Below are 14,142 nucleotides of genomic sequence, written 5' to 3'. Positions count from 1 at the left end.
TTCTGAATGAGATTTGGGAAATTGTAGGACTAACTCATCAGTCACTCATGTTGTGCATCACCACTTCGTCTTTGAGTGGCAAGATTATTGCTAAATTCTGACTTCTGATGTTTTTTAAAAGCACTACATAGCACAACTCAAAAGTTCTAAAAGTACCAAAACTACTAGAAATGCAGGTATTCAACATTTTCTGTGAATTTTGTTCTGGTTTAACTTTAGTTTTCAGGACTGCAATCCACCCACAAAATGGGAAAAGCCTGGGTAGAAGGGAGGATTACACTGCTGCACCAGTGACTTACTCCTGGTCTGGGAGGACCACAACTTTGTATGAGAGGGGTTAGTTGATCTGACCCATTCAGTCCTTGGCTTTTCCACTGACACAGTGAATCAGAAGCAACTGTGGTGGTTCTGTTTGTACTGCGGAAATGCCTATAGGATCCAGTCAGGGCCCCATTGACATAGGCACTATTCTTAGTGATATGGGCTTCATTCACTACGAAATGAACAAGCTGCTTGTGACCCTTTTCACATCTGCCATCAAACAGCCATAAGCAGGTGAGACTTTGTCACTTCCAACTTAAGTTGAATTAGAAAGACTCCCCTATCCCATTAATGTCCCCCACTCCAAACTGCCTGGTCCCCTGGATCAGGGGTTCCCAAACTTTTTTCCCTGAGGCCCACAAGTGCAGCTGCAATAGGCACTGCGGCCCACTGTTCACACTTCTTGAGGAAAATTATTAATTTTAATTATTACATACATATAAACTATAACACTGTAAATAAACAATGTACATGTTTCCTTTTCATTTTGGTGTAAACAATTATAATGATAGAAATCCCTAGAAATATGCACTCAAAGGAGCAGCAAAGAGTCCTGTGGCACCTTATAGACGTATTGGAGCATGAGCATTCGTGGGTGACATGCATCCGACGAAGTGGGTATTCACTCACGAAAGCTCATGCTTCAATATGTCTGTTAGTCTATAAGGTGCCACAGGACTCTTTGCTGCTTTTACAGATCCAGCCTAACAATGCTACCCCTCTGATACTTGGCACTCAAAGAAATGCTTCAGGATCTTTGAAACCAAACAGTTTTAGTAAAACTACAATTTTAAAAAATGTTCAGAGAAAAATGAGTGTTAAAACAGGGAAAAGACAATTTTGTATAAAACTGAACAATAAGCAACACAACAATGTTAACAAAATTGTTTAAAAAGTGTTATTTGTTGATTTTAAAACAAAATAGTAGTCCAACTTTGAACACTATATTTTTTAGAAATCTGAATATCTCTGCTGTGTAAGTAAAAACCCAACCCTACCCTCTGCTAATTAGAAAATAATCAAATATTGTAAATAAAAATATAAAATAAGTTATAATATAACACACTGATGCAACAGGTATTCATCCGAGAATCCAAGCTTCAAGTGTGTCTCATCATATTTTCTTACCACTTTATTTTTTTGGCCAGTTCATTTTGTGTAGTTGTGGATGGTCCAGGACTTTCATTTTCTTCTCCACTAGTGCACCCTTCTAATTTTCAAAAAATAAAGTGATTCATGTCAGATTGCAATACTACTTGCCAGTTTTTTACAGTTGTAAATGGTGGACTGTGTGTACGCTGCTATGTTATCTTGTAGTGAAATGCGCCGTTGTTCTCATGAGAACTAAACTTGACACGTTGCAGCTTTTTTTTAAATAGTTTTTTCTATATTCTGTCCAACATATACAGCTCAAAACATTACATTTACATATCTTGTACTTAGATTACACAAGTCACATGGAATTAAAGAATGCAGTTGTGACAGCAGACCACCCGGGACTGTGTCATGATCCACCTTTGGGCACTGCTGCGCTGGATAATCTATTATGAGAATACACTTTAAATTACATAAGAATTTATTAGGAATCCAATGTTCTCCCTACAGTTACATCCCCATAGCCACAATTCTCAGTGTATGAGATTATTACACCTGATTGTTAGGCAGAAAGGTGCTATGTAAATATATAATATTAATCAGGACTCAGATTGCCTCTATGTAGGAGAGGTTTGTATTTTGCTTGCTTTTCTGCCTCTCATGTTCACTGGTGATCTATATTAGGAGTCGGACCCGAGAGCTGCATCATAAGGCAGATATGTTAACCCATGTTTTACTTAACTCTGTGAAACTCGTCATGTTGGAAATTACATATTGTCTTAGTGCCCATACATGTGTTATGAATTTAATACCTGCATTTATTATTAACCCCCTCAATACCTTACTGAGGTAGGTGGGGTATTAGTTCCATTTTACAGATGGGGAAACACAGAAAGGGGAACTGAGATGCCCAAGGTAGCATAGTGAGCTGAGTGTAGAACCCTGGAATTCCTGTTCTTGAGTCCAGTGCCCCTTCCTTTAAACACTGTCTTCCTGCTTCACAGGAAATGCATAGACAAGTCCCTACCACAAAAAGCTTGTGGTTTTAAATGATGGACTTGATAGACAAGTGAGGATCCAGCAGATCAGAAGAGGAGTGAGGGAGCTCCTGGCTTATGAGGTATAATTGTTAGCCATACACCCACTGTCAGGCCTACGTTTATGAAGGCTTCTTAAATGATTGCAGGCACTAGTGTTTTGTGGGTGATGCTGCAGAAGTGGGCTTTTAGGAGTAATTTGAATGAGGTGACGTAGACATTTGGAAAATAAACTTTGGAAGGAATTCCAAGTGTCATGGCATCCTGAAGCGGCCAGTGAACAAATGAAAAGTTTATTAAGGCTGGCAGCATCACAAAAAAAAACCATTGACTATGCAAAAGCAGAACATGGCAGAGATGTAGATGGGGAGTTGCTTTTTGTAGGGTCTTGAAAACAAGGTAAAGAAACTTGGACTTGATATGCAGCATGATTTTAAATCATGATTTAATTGAGCAAGCAGGGAGTCTTGATTTAAGTAATTTTAATCATGTTTTTCATTTGTACTTAGTTTTTTTTTTAAGTTTGATTTTCATTGACTGTTGACTTTAAAACATGTTGATTTCTTACTACGTTTAGCCTTTACCCTGAATTAGGTACTGCTATTTGCTTACCAGGAGGATACACTCTATCTATGCATATTAATTTAAGTAGTTGTATAGCTTACATACATTTATTCAGATCTTTAATTTTTGTCAGAAAATGGTGAATGACATATTTCCTATTTACTTGTGATTTGTATCAAGCTGGAAATTTAGAATTCAATTTAAAATGCACAAAAACAGCATTTTAAAATTGTTCTGTTAGTTAAATAAAACTACCTTAACTCTGCTGGATACACAAGAATGAAAAGTGTATCCAATTATGTTTTGTAACTGGACTATTATACAAAGGAAGCATTAGCTATAGTTAGTGAACTGATGCATGTGAAGCATAAGATCAAAACACTTTTGTGAGAGAATTTTTGGCAGCAGCTTTTGGGGCTGAGTTAGGGGTGAAGTTAGTATCCCAGGTATGAAAGAAGATGCAGTGTGGACAAAGGACCTAGTTGTCAGGGGTCACAGGGGAATACAAATTTATTGCACAGTTGCAGCTGTCCTGGGTAGTGATGCTGCACCTTTGAAGTCTTGGTTGTATGTTTGGCCTGTGTTACTGATGGGATAGAAATGTTTGTGTCACTTTATGCTGTGCATGGCCTGTACCTACCCAGCACTGTCATCTTTGGGGTAATCCGTGGCTTTCTGTGGCACACTGCTTTGAAATAGGAGACTAGAGGAGAGAGACCATATTATTTCACATCTGAAATTCCTCCAGGAGAGGATTATTCTCTACAATATATTCTGCCAAATGCAATGTTGTCTGAAGTTCTCCACATAGATATTACCATGTCTGGGACGACTCAGTTTGAAGGACGCTCTAACTGCCAGATGGGCATTAAAAGCCTGGAGAGTAACTATCATAAGTAGACAGGATTACAAGAGCAAGAAGGACCTGGAGAGCTCTTGCACATCTTGCATTTGTCTGTGCAGTGTTGGTGTGGTTGGTAGGGAATTTGGCTGGCACAGCAGTCTCTCTGTTCTGTCTGCCAACTGTTGGACTGAGCAGAATTCTTGGAAGTTGTATTTCCTGCCTTAACATTTATCTCAGAGCTGAATTGAATCTTAGGTTTGCTGGCTGTGTGATCTTGAGCTATACTGATAACTAGGTTTGTTTCTCCTCCACAGGTTCCTACTCCAGTCCCTGGAAGACTTGGACAACAGTTTAAGAAAACTTGGCTCCTGCTTGTTTGTGGTACGAGGGCAGCCAACAGATGTCTTCCCAAGACTTTTCAAAGTAAGAGGCTAAACATATTTTCTACATCTGGGTCAGGAAGACATAAGATCCCATTTGGAATCCTCGTTTTTACTTCTTATGTCCTTGTACCCTAGTCCCTGATGGTCCCGAGGTTGCTCCCCAGCCCTGTTTGATTTTAAATCCGTGTGCACGATACCTTGATTTAAATAATTGATTCTGATCTTGTTCTACATTTATTTTCGTTCGTTTCCTAGAGAGGTTCAATCTTATTGGTTGGTATAACTGTTAAAATATGTTGACTTGCAAACAAATGTAGCCTTTACATGAAACTTGTTGTTTTTTGCTAACCAGGAAGATAACGATGCACATTTATTTAAGCAATAATATAGTGTAACATGCATTTATTCAGATTGTTTTGCTTTTTTTATTGTGTTAAAAATGGTAAATGTCTCATACTTATTTACTAGATAATTTTTTATTTTGGATTTGTGTCTAGCTCCATTTGGATGGAAATTGAAAATTAATGTACAAAAATGCCATTTTAAAATTGTTTGTATACAATATAGTTTTATTTAATGTGCTGGATTTTGTTGCTTTTCAGTTTATCAGAACATTTTATGCATTTAAAACTGCTTTATTAAACAAAGGAAGTTTGTTTAATAACCTGCTCTGGCTTCCGTGGGTTAGCCTTTCAGAAGTTATTTAGGTAACTAAAGTTGCAGATAGGTACCTAGTGGAATTTATAACAATGCTTAAGCAGGTTAGGTGCCTGACTCCCATTGAAATGAGCCGGAGTTAAGTGCCTGACATTCTGAGGTACTTCGGAAATCCCACTAGGCACCTAACTACCTTTTAAAAATCTGGCCTCATGTCTTTCATGTTTTTTTTAATTAGTAGATCTCCCACTTGTTTTCTTTTTCCAGTCAAAGATAAAACAAGCATTCCTGCTTTCTCAACTCTGAATCGGTATCTCAGCTTTAAATGAACTAGTCCAAATGAGAAAATAGTTTCTCTGCACGGCTAGCTAAATTGAGACCAAAAAGCATTAAGGTAAAAGCTTTTCTGCACAACAAACAAACTACTTTGTGTGTGGAAAAGTATAAATAGCTGCTTTTGTTCTATAGTAAAGACCAAAAATAATGTTGTGACATATTTATATAGCCTGAGTGAACCTCAGAAGTTAAATATGTTCCCCATGATTCTATATATAATTTTAAAAGCAGCATCTTTAATTTATTAAAATTTGAGGACCTTTTGATGCAGCATTTTTTAATTATACGATTTTAATAGATTGTAATAAATTTAGGCCCCAACATAGTTTAAACTATGAAATAAACAGGCTTTTTTTTAAAAGAAAAGTGTATTAATTTTAAATAAAAAAACATTGATTTTTATCCACCCTGCTTCTCAAAACCTGCCATAGATGATGAGGATAGGGGAAGAATATGCAGTTCAAATGAGTCTGAATGCTTTGTCAGGGCATGGTAAGCAGTCATAGCTGTCCACTTGGCAAGAGAGGCAGGGAGAATCAGATTACCAGGGTCAGAAGATATGTTGCTATTCTTTCTGGAACTGTATTTTAGTGCATTACAAAAATATCCTCTACACTGCTTTTAGCCTTTCCAGAATCCAGGTTATTTTTATCTAGTAGGCTGCAAATAAATTCTGGCTATTTACAGTCCATGTCCTCTCCTTATTTTAGTTAAGGACTAAATATAATCCCAGGATTATTAAAAATAAAGGAAACCTACTAACTTGTTTCATGGAACTCAGCCAGTTGCTTTATATTCTAAATTTAAAGAACAGTAGTTGTAATTGATTTGCCTACTGAGGAGTCAGCCTAAATTTCACTGTAGCCTATGGTTCCTAAGTAATTGGGTTTGGTTAATAGACATTGTCAGGTATTTTAGGCATAAAATACTGCATATGAATAGAAATGTTTGTGAAGCTTTTTAAACTTGAGCTTATGCAGTTTTTTTGGGGATTTAGATTTTCCTTTGCAGAGCTAGTGTCCCAAACAGTGCAGCACTGACCTGGTATATAATAGAGAGACATATGATTACATTCGGTTTCTTTGAGGGGTGTTCTTAGATGGTCTTAGAATTAGAGATTGTCTAGTGGTTTGTTTTGTAAGGGTAAGCAGAGCCTGGGGGTGAATGCCTGTCGTTATTTATAAATAGTGCAAATGACAACCGCTGGGGTAGGAAGGAGGATGCAATGGCTTTAGAAAGAGGGAAGTTGAAGCTTGCACAGCATGCTCTTGAGCCTTATCTGCAATAGCAGACTTCATAGCTGTAATTTATTTCAAGCATGCAGCTCCAACAGCAGTAGCAACCAAGGAAGCAGTATAGACAGGGCTCAGGTGTTCATGCCATGTTGTCTAATGCTATTCAGAACAGGGCTAGGTGGCACAATAGTCGTGCAACAGCAGTGTCTACACTACAGCTTCAAGTATCGTTACTGCTGATAGAGATGTACTTGTGGAGAATTCAGCTACAAAGGGTGTTTGTTTCAATGGCAGAAGGCATATGCAGCTTGCTCTGCTGCTTTGTCACTACCACAAGGTATCTTTAAAAACAATCCCCTCTTTTCTCTAACCAGTCACTTGGAGTTTGATCTTCTGCACTGAACTAAACCCTGTGGTCGCTGCCACCCTGTGGTCACAGTTCATTAAGAGCCCCCCACTGTGCTTGTGTGCTGTAGAGCGTTATGGTCTCTAGTTTATTTTTGTATGTGTGTGGATTTGACCTCAGTCTGTACCATATTCAGACACCAAAGATACTGGTTGATTGCTTGTCTTCGGGAGTTCGGTGTTTTGGGGAAAATAGTCCTGCCAGGCATGCAAGGCAGCAAAATGGCTTGTGGTGACTTTTTTTTATAGAAATACTGTGTAATATAAATCCTAAATGCTTCCTTGCCACTTAATAATATGGAGGATGAAAACTACATTTGAAACTTCTCACTTAATCTTTGTATATTATCAGACAGTTTCTCAGTTTCTAATCATGTATGTTCTGTTGCCTTTTACTAGCCCAATGCCATTGTTTTCAGCTTTCCCACACTATAAAGAAATATCAGAATTTTGAGAGGTTTTTTAACTTTTGTCATGATAAAATATGTTCCCTCCTTCCATATGCATACATGCTCTTTTAAACCAAATCTTTATTTTCTGTGTGACCCAGTAGCGTTGTCCCTTGTTAATCTATCATATAATTAAAACTAATGTGACAAATCAAATTCCAGTATGGGGAGAGGACTGACTTTGAAAGGCATCTAAACACTTGGGTAGTAAGTTTTGTTAATGCTGTACTTCCTAGTTTGGGGAAAGGCAAATGATAGCCAGGCAATGTGAAGCTGGAAGGGGTGGATATTGACTTTGAAATGCTCTGCCCCATTGCATATCTAAGACTGTTTGTTTGTTTTTTATAATGTTATCACTGAAAACCAGCAAACCAGCTTTACCTCCTTTTTGATGAGAGGACTGACTTTAGAATTGAGTTTCCAGGGGGAGCAGGAAACATCGGAGACAAGTGGGGAGTTGTGTCCTGCTATGAACTTTCCCAATTCTGCCATGCTTCCTTCCCCACCCCCTTCCCCCCCCACACACACCAGCATCATTGTGTCTGTGTAATTTATGCAAAATTACAAAGCTTCTACTGTCACATTTTGCTTGTGTTGCTGGCCGTGCTAAACCCTCAGCTCCTGTTCAGGAAAAGGCAAAGCCTCCTGCACAACTATTCAGAGGAGACTGGGCCTCCGGGGGTAGTGGGGAGAGGGTGTCCCATGCTGTTTCAATTGGAAAATGTGACCCTATGTTAATTGTGTTGCCTATTATTTGTGACTTTTTAAAGCAAACCACCCCCCATGGCTCTCTGGCTAAGCTCAGCAGAGTGTTTTCCACAGACCACAGATTTTGTTAGCTCTGTGTTTGACAGTGACTTCTGGAGTGTCACTGTGGAAACCATTAACTCTCCTCTTATAGCATTCATTTGCTGAGAAAACTAGGCCATGGTTTCAGAGAGGAAATCATGTTTTGCAAAGGGCTGAAAGAGACAGGAAAGCTGCCCAGCTCTTCTCAGGCCTGTGTGTTTCAGAACCAAGTCCTTGTCTATAAAGTGTTCTAGAGGTGTGTTGTCTGATACCTTGCCAGGTTCATAGATGGGATAAGGCAAAACCAGTACCACTATTTGGAGGATGAATGCCCCAAGTCTGGATTCCTGCATCTTCCTCTACCATTCTGAGGAAGAAATCAGTCCCTCTAGTTTTGATTTCTCCTTCCGCTAGAGAAGAGTTGCTAACAGTCCTGTATTATAAGGGACGTCCCTTATTTAAATCAGTACAAAATCACTTTGCAAAGTGCTGCTGGTTGGCAACTTGACTAGTCATGCCGACAGTGGGGGCCAGGCTAAATTTAAGTGACATTGCTGACTGAGAGCCAACTGGGGCAAATTTGAGTGGCATTGCAACCTAGCACACGGTGTCACAATGCCACTCAAATTTGAGCCAGCTGCATTTCGATCCCTGGACTACCACTGAAAGTTGCCCCTTCCATTGAAATCTGAAATGGCACCCTGATGACTGTAGCAAAGTCTCCTTCAAATGCTGCCTTCCTCCAGTCCACACTCATTCTTTCAGGCCCCACCTCTGGTGACATGTGGTGCTGCAGCTGGCAGAGATCAGCAACTTCACCTCCAACTCAGTTCCTGGTGCCTGAACAGGAGCTGCTGCCCAGGCTAGCACCTGCAGCTCCCAAAGCTTGAGCACCTCTATGAAGGAAGGTAGAGGAGAAGGGACTTGCCCCCAGAGGGGATGTCTGAGGTCTGTCCTGTATTTTTGAAAGTTGACAGCCATACTTGTGTTCTCCTTAGTTATTCCTTATTCTGGTTTCCTCTCCACGCTTCTGGCTTCCAGGGTTGGACAGAAGTTCTCTTGTGTGGCGGCCTTAAAGGGATGTTGGAAAACTTTACTTCAGATCCTACATTTTTGGCTTAAACTTCTTGACAGTTTCTCTGTATAAATACATAAGTTTTAAGCAGTTTGCATTGAAAATTTCCCCTGCACTTTGTAGCCCTAATATTTCAGCCTTGGAGTGGTGTCAGAGAACTGGGAAATGAACCACGCCATTGCAGTCTTACTGGCCAAGCTGAGGGCAGTGCAGACAAAGGGAAAATATGTATTGGAGGAGGAGAGAGGAATGAGGTTCTTAAAGTTCTGCAATCTTGGAGTTCAGTAACATGGATGAGTTAGTATAATACTAAGATTCTTACCCTGACCTTTCATAGTGGTGATAATAAAACCAAATACGTCCCAGATTCTCTATTCCATGTCTGTTACCACGTCTGTCCACAGGGCTCCCTCCGTGGTTTCTCTCATCAAGTCCTAGTTTCCTGTAAAGCAAAAGACTCCAGGACTTCATTGGCATGACCTTAAGGAACCTTTGTCATGCTCTTCAGTGATTATGCTAGCTGCTGAGAGGTCTGGTATTTGTAATGACAACTTTGTTTTGTGTTCTTCACAGGAATGGCGAGTGACCCGTCTCACCTTTGAGTATGACTCCGAACCATTTGGGAAGGAGAGAGATGCAGCTATCGTCAAACTGGCCCAGGAAGCTGGCGTGGAGGTGGTGATAGAGAATTCTCACACTCTCTATGACCTGGATAGGTAAGAGGTCAAGGAGAGGTAGCTATAAGGGACATATTGTGCTGTCTGAGGAGGACTGTAGGAGAGTTCTAGTCTGGGGAAGGTTTCAGTCCCCTGATCCATATAATTTGGCAACTATTTAAAACATGATTTGCATGTGAGCGCAGATGGGGGTTGTAGGGATTATATGTCACTGAGGCATGTCTTTTACAAGAGCATCACAAAGTGTTGATGGTGATGAGTGTTGGGATAGATGTTGCCTCAGTCCCAGTAAATTGTTCTCTTCTGTGGTCATTGAGTAGTTCTAGTGTGTCCTGCTCTCTGCAGCCCTGCTTGTGATGCCCCCTTATTGTGTTCTTTCTGATTGAGAAGCCTGAGATAGGTTACCCTTCAGATATGTTTCTGTTAATACTTAGAAATTGAAGGCTTTTTGTTTCGTTGGGATGGCCTGCACAAACTTGCAAAACAGGAATTGATTGTAGAAAAATAATCATGTTCAGCATAAATGGTGTAACCCATTTTAAGAACTGACAGTCCCCAGTGAATGCTAACTACACTCAGATTTTTGAATTCAGATTGAAAAGATAACAGCTTAGATGTTGGCTCAGAGTGGCCCAAGTCCTTGTCTCACAATTGCTGTCTGACAGCTCCCTTCTGTTTCGATGGCAAGTCATTTTCTTCCTCCAGTTGGGTCTCCCTGCTTTCTGTTCCCTGGGATCTAAATCCTTCATAGGCCAGACTTGCTGATGGCCATTGTGAGAGTTTCGCCCGAATTCCAGGCCAGGCAGGCCTGGCCTTTAAAAAAAAAAAAAAAAAAAAAAAATCTATGAAGTGATCTATTAGGGAGCATTATGATCTTGTCTGAGCCCTTATTATAGCACAAGCCGTAAAATTTAACTTGGCAGCTTCTGTATCAAGCCAATAACAAGTGACTGAGCTAGAATAGATAGATATATAGGTTTGTTTTTTTTATAATCTTGATTTGAGGACACCAAGTGATGGAGAATTTCATATCCCTTGGCAACATATTATAACCCTCAATGTCAAAATTGCATTTTATTCCAATTTGAATTTTTCTGACTAGAGCTTTCAGCCTTTGGAGGTTGTTAAGCCTGCCTGCTTGATTAAAGCCCTCTAGTATCAGATATCTTCTTCCTATGTAGGTACTTACAGGTTGATCAAGGCACCTTTGATATTCTTATATAATGTTTTCCCTGGTGCGGTCTGGAGGCGTGGCATAGTCTGTCCTTTGTACACTGGCTGTCTGTACATTGTAGTTACTTTCCAGTTCCTGTCTGAACCTAATAGCCTCTGGAGGCCTCAGCCATTGTGCTAGGTGCTGTAAAAATATATACAAGATAACATCCATGCCCTATCATTTAGGAAGGCTTCTGTTCCTAAGCCTGCCCCAGTAGCTTGCTTGGTTGGGAGATGAAGGCACAGAGGGTTTTCATCCTTGTTTTTATTCTAGTGAAAGGAGGGCTCATCACAAAAGCCACAGTTTGGTCCAAATTGCAGTTTCTGTTCAAGGCAGACCCTGTGACTAGAGGAGTGCTACTGTCATGATTAAGGTGCATTCCCAGAGCTGTGGGTGGGAATCCTAGGACTGGATATTAGTGGGGACTGCAGACTGAGGCCATCAGCACATATATGGAAGAGGACTGGGTAGTGTGGCAAGGCACAGCTGAGGTGCCTCTGTAGAGCAGGAGCTGGAGAAGTGGGGAAACTTGCACAACACTATCAGATTGTCACACTCTGGCACAAACCTGTTGGAGCAGTTGCTGTACTTGTCAAGGCCTCATGCTCCCATTACATCAGTGATGTAGATGTACTGAGAAGCTTCTTACAATATATTGGAGGGACAGGTCTCAGGTTTCTTTCTCTCCTGCCTCTTTCCAGTGTGGAGTTCCAGGGGGGCAAGTGGCATAGTGCAAAAAGTGGGGAAGACTGTAGGGGATGAGGGTATATTCATAAGGGTGGAAATTTCTGAATTACTTTTTGAAGATTGCAGGGAAGCAATCAGCTTCCTTCAAGCTGCACAGGGCTTGTTTGGGTGACTTTGCTATATACCAGCAAAAGTTTACTCCTTTTCGATGTTTCCTACCCTGTATCTTACCTTTCTTATCTACATGAAGAAATAAGAGAGAATGTGGTGAGAATCTGTTGAAAATCTTTAACATGACCATGCTCTGCCTTTAAAAGGCTCCCTGTCCCTCCCCCAGTATGCACGAGAGATCCTGGCATTTATGACCTAGATCCAAGCAGCAGCAGCAGCTATGATAGATTTATTAGGGAGCAGCCTCCTGCCTTCTGGCTGCTGTATAGAGCTGGGAAGACCTGTCACACAGTATCCCATGTGACCAGCTGCTCTGTGAAGGCTCCAGGCTAGCATGGAGCTCCTCCCTTCTACACGTGCAGCTGATGGGGGTGGGGGGGGGAGGCAGGCACGTGGCATCTCCTGCAACACTAGGCTCCCAGCTCATTCCTTGCATAAGTTGTTGACTGTCAGGATGGGGAGGGTAGCAGCCGTTGCAAGTGCTCCTGCAGGAGTGCGGCTTGGCTGTTTCAGCCTTATATAAACCTGACACTCTGAGTTCTCCCTGTTTTCCTGTTAACTCTTTTGCTCCTGGCACTGTGCTGGGGACAGTGCTGAGGAAAAATGCCCTTGTTTCTACGCATGGAGACTGCCACACAGTCTTCTCCAAATTTTTTTTAGCTCTGTTCCCCAGGGGAGGGAGACAGCTCTTCTGGGAAGCATCACATTTTATTCCCCAGTAGAGACTTGGGCAGGTTGTGGGCGCTTAGGAAGGTAGAAGGGAGCTGTGCCTACCTTGAAGCCTGTGCTCCTGGTTTGAACACTAAAAAGTAAATGGCATACTGAGTATGTGGCAGAATTGCTTGCAATCATATGGAGTTGGGGAGGGATGGGGATTTTTCCTCTCCCAGGAGAGGAGTGAGGCACACTGGGATTTCTCTCCTCTGAGGGGGTAGAGGAGGGGAGAGTGACAGATGGACTCGGATTTTTTTAGTGTGGAGGAAACAGGAACAAGCACAGGCTGGATTTCTCTAGTGCAGGGAGGGGGCTGGATGCAGGCTGGGATTTCTCAAAGATGGGTGCGGAGCACATGAAATGATGGAAGCTTGGATTTTGCTGATCTAGAGAGTGAGGGATGGGACAACTAAACTGGGATTTGTCATCTGGGGGAGCAATAGAAAAGAGGGTGACTGTAGGTTGGATTTCTCACTTTGGGTGGGGGCACATATTGTCTCAGGCTTGGGTTTTTCTGGGAGCAGGCCATGGCATGGGGACTAGTGCAGGCTGAGGTATCTTTTCCTGCAAATGGGGTTAGCCTGGAGTTTCTTTAATAACTAGTTGAAGGGACGGATCCAAATGGATGAGGGTGAGTCTGTCTGGGATATCTCTATCCAGAGAAAAGTGTCCCTGAATCCAAGGGGGCTAGTGCTCGAGTGCTCTTCCCCACCCCTCCCATGAGAATGAAGCTGTTTTCTAACTCTCTCTCTCTCTCCTGGGCCTGTGTCTAGAATAATCGAGCTGAATGGCCACAAACCACCTCTCACGTACAAGCGTTTCCAGACCATCATTAGTCGCATGGAGCTTCCTAAAAAGCCAGTGAGCAGCATAACAAGCCAGCAGATGGAGAAGTGCAAGTCTGAGATCCAGGAGAATCATGATGACACGTATGGAGTCCCATCTCTGGAGGAGCTGGGTATGTGTCCAGAGTTGAGGGGGCTTAACTACCAACCAAACAAGCTCTATTAGGATGTTTCTGCTGGCAGGAATGCTTCCAAAATGGTTTCACTGTTTTCATCTGACCTGGGCAGGCTACAGCCTTGGGAGCAGCACACTGAATGAGCCATGGAATTTGGGAAAATGAGACACTGATTGTCCAGCTGTCTGTTGTGCTTGATTCTAGTGCAAACTCCTCTCCTTCCTCCCCACATTTTTGTTGATACCCCTCAGGTATGAGCTGCCATCCTTTGCACGCTTTTTCAGCCCCGAGGCTCTCACAGTGCTGCTCAGTCCGGACCCACTGAATCCTCTGCTATTTTGGTCCCTGACAGGCTGCTTGTGACAGATCTGGGAGTGTTAATCATGCTAAGCTGAGACTGTCACACGTGCTTTGCTGTGACTAAAAAGGATTAATTTGGAGACTCCGACAAAAGTTTTTGTTGAAACTGCTACCATCCACCCTTAAGTACCCATTGGTGTTGAGGGAATCAGTGTTTGCTTTCAAG

The 14,142-nt window shown here is 41.7% G+C and overlaps 1 protein-coding gene across 1 annotated transcript in view; it reads left to right on the top strand.

Moving 5' to 3' along the window:
* Positions 1-14,142, top strand: part of CRY2 (cryptochrome circadian regulator 2) — a 37,556-nt gene that overhangs the window by 2,833 nt on the left and 20,581 nt on the right. Inside the window, 3 exon segments of the mRNA XM_045014758.1 lie at positions 4,176-4,284; positions 9,764-9,906; positions 13,429-13,613. Coding sequence (XP_044870693.1) covers positions 4,176-4,284; positions 9,764-9,906; positions 13,429-13,613 — 437 coding nt within the window.

Source organism: Mauremys mutica, chromosome 4 (assembly GCF_020497125.1).
Source record: "Mauremys mutica isolate MM-2020 ecotype Southern chromosome 4, ASM2049712v1, whole genome shotgun sequence".
Lineage (NCBI taxonomy): Eukaryota > Metazoa > Chordata > Testudines > Geoemydidae > Mauremys > Mauremys mutica.
This window is presented reverse-complemented; position numbering and strand designations above follow the sequence as displayed.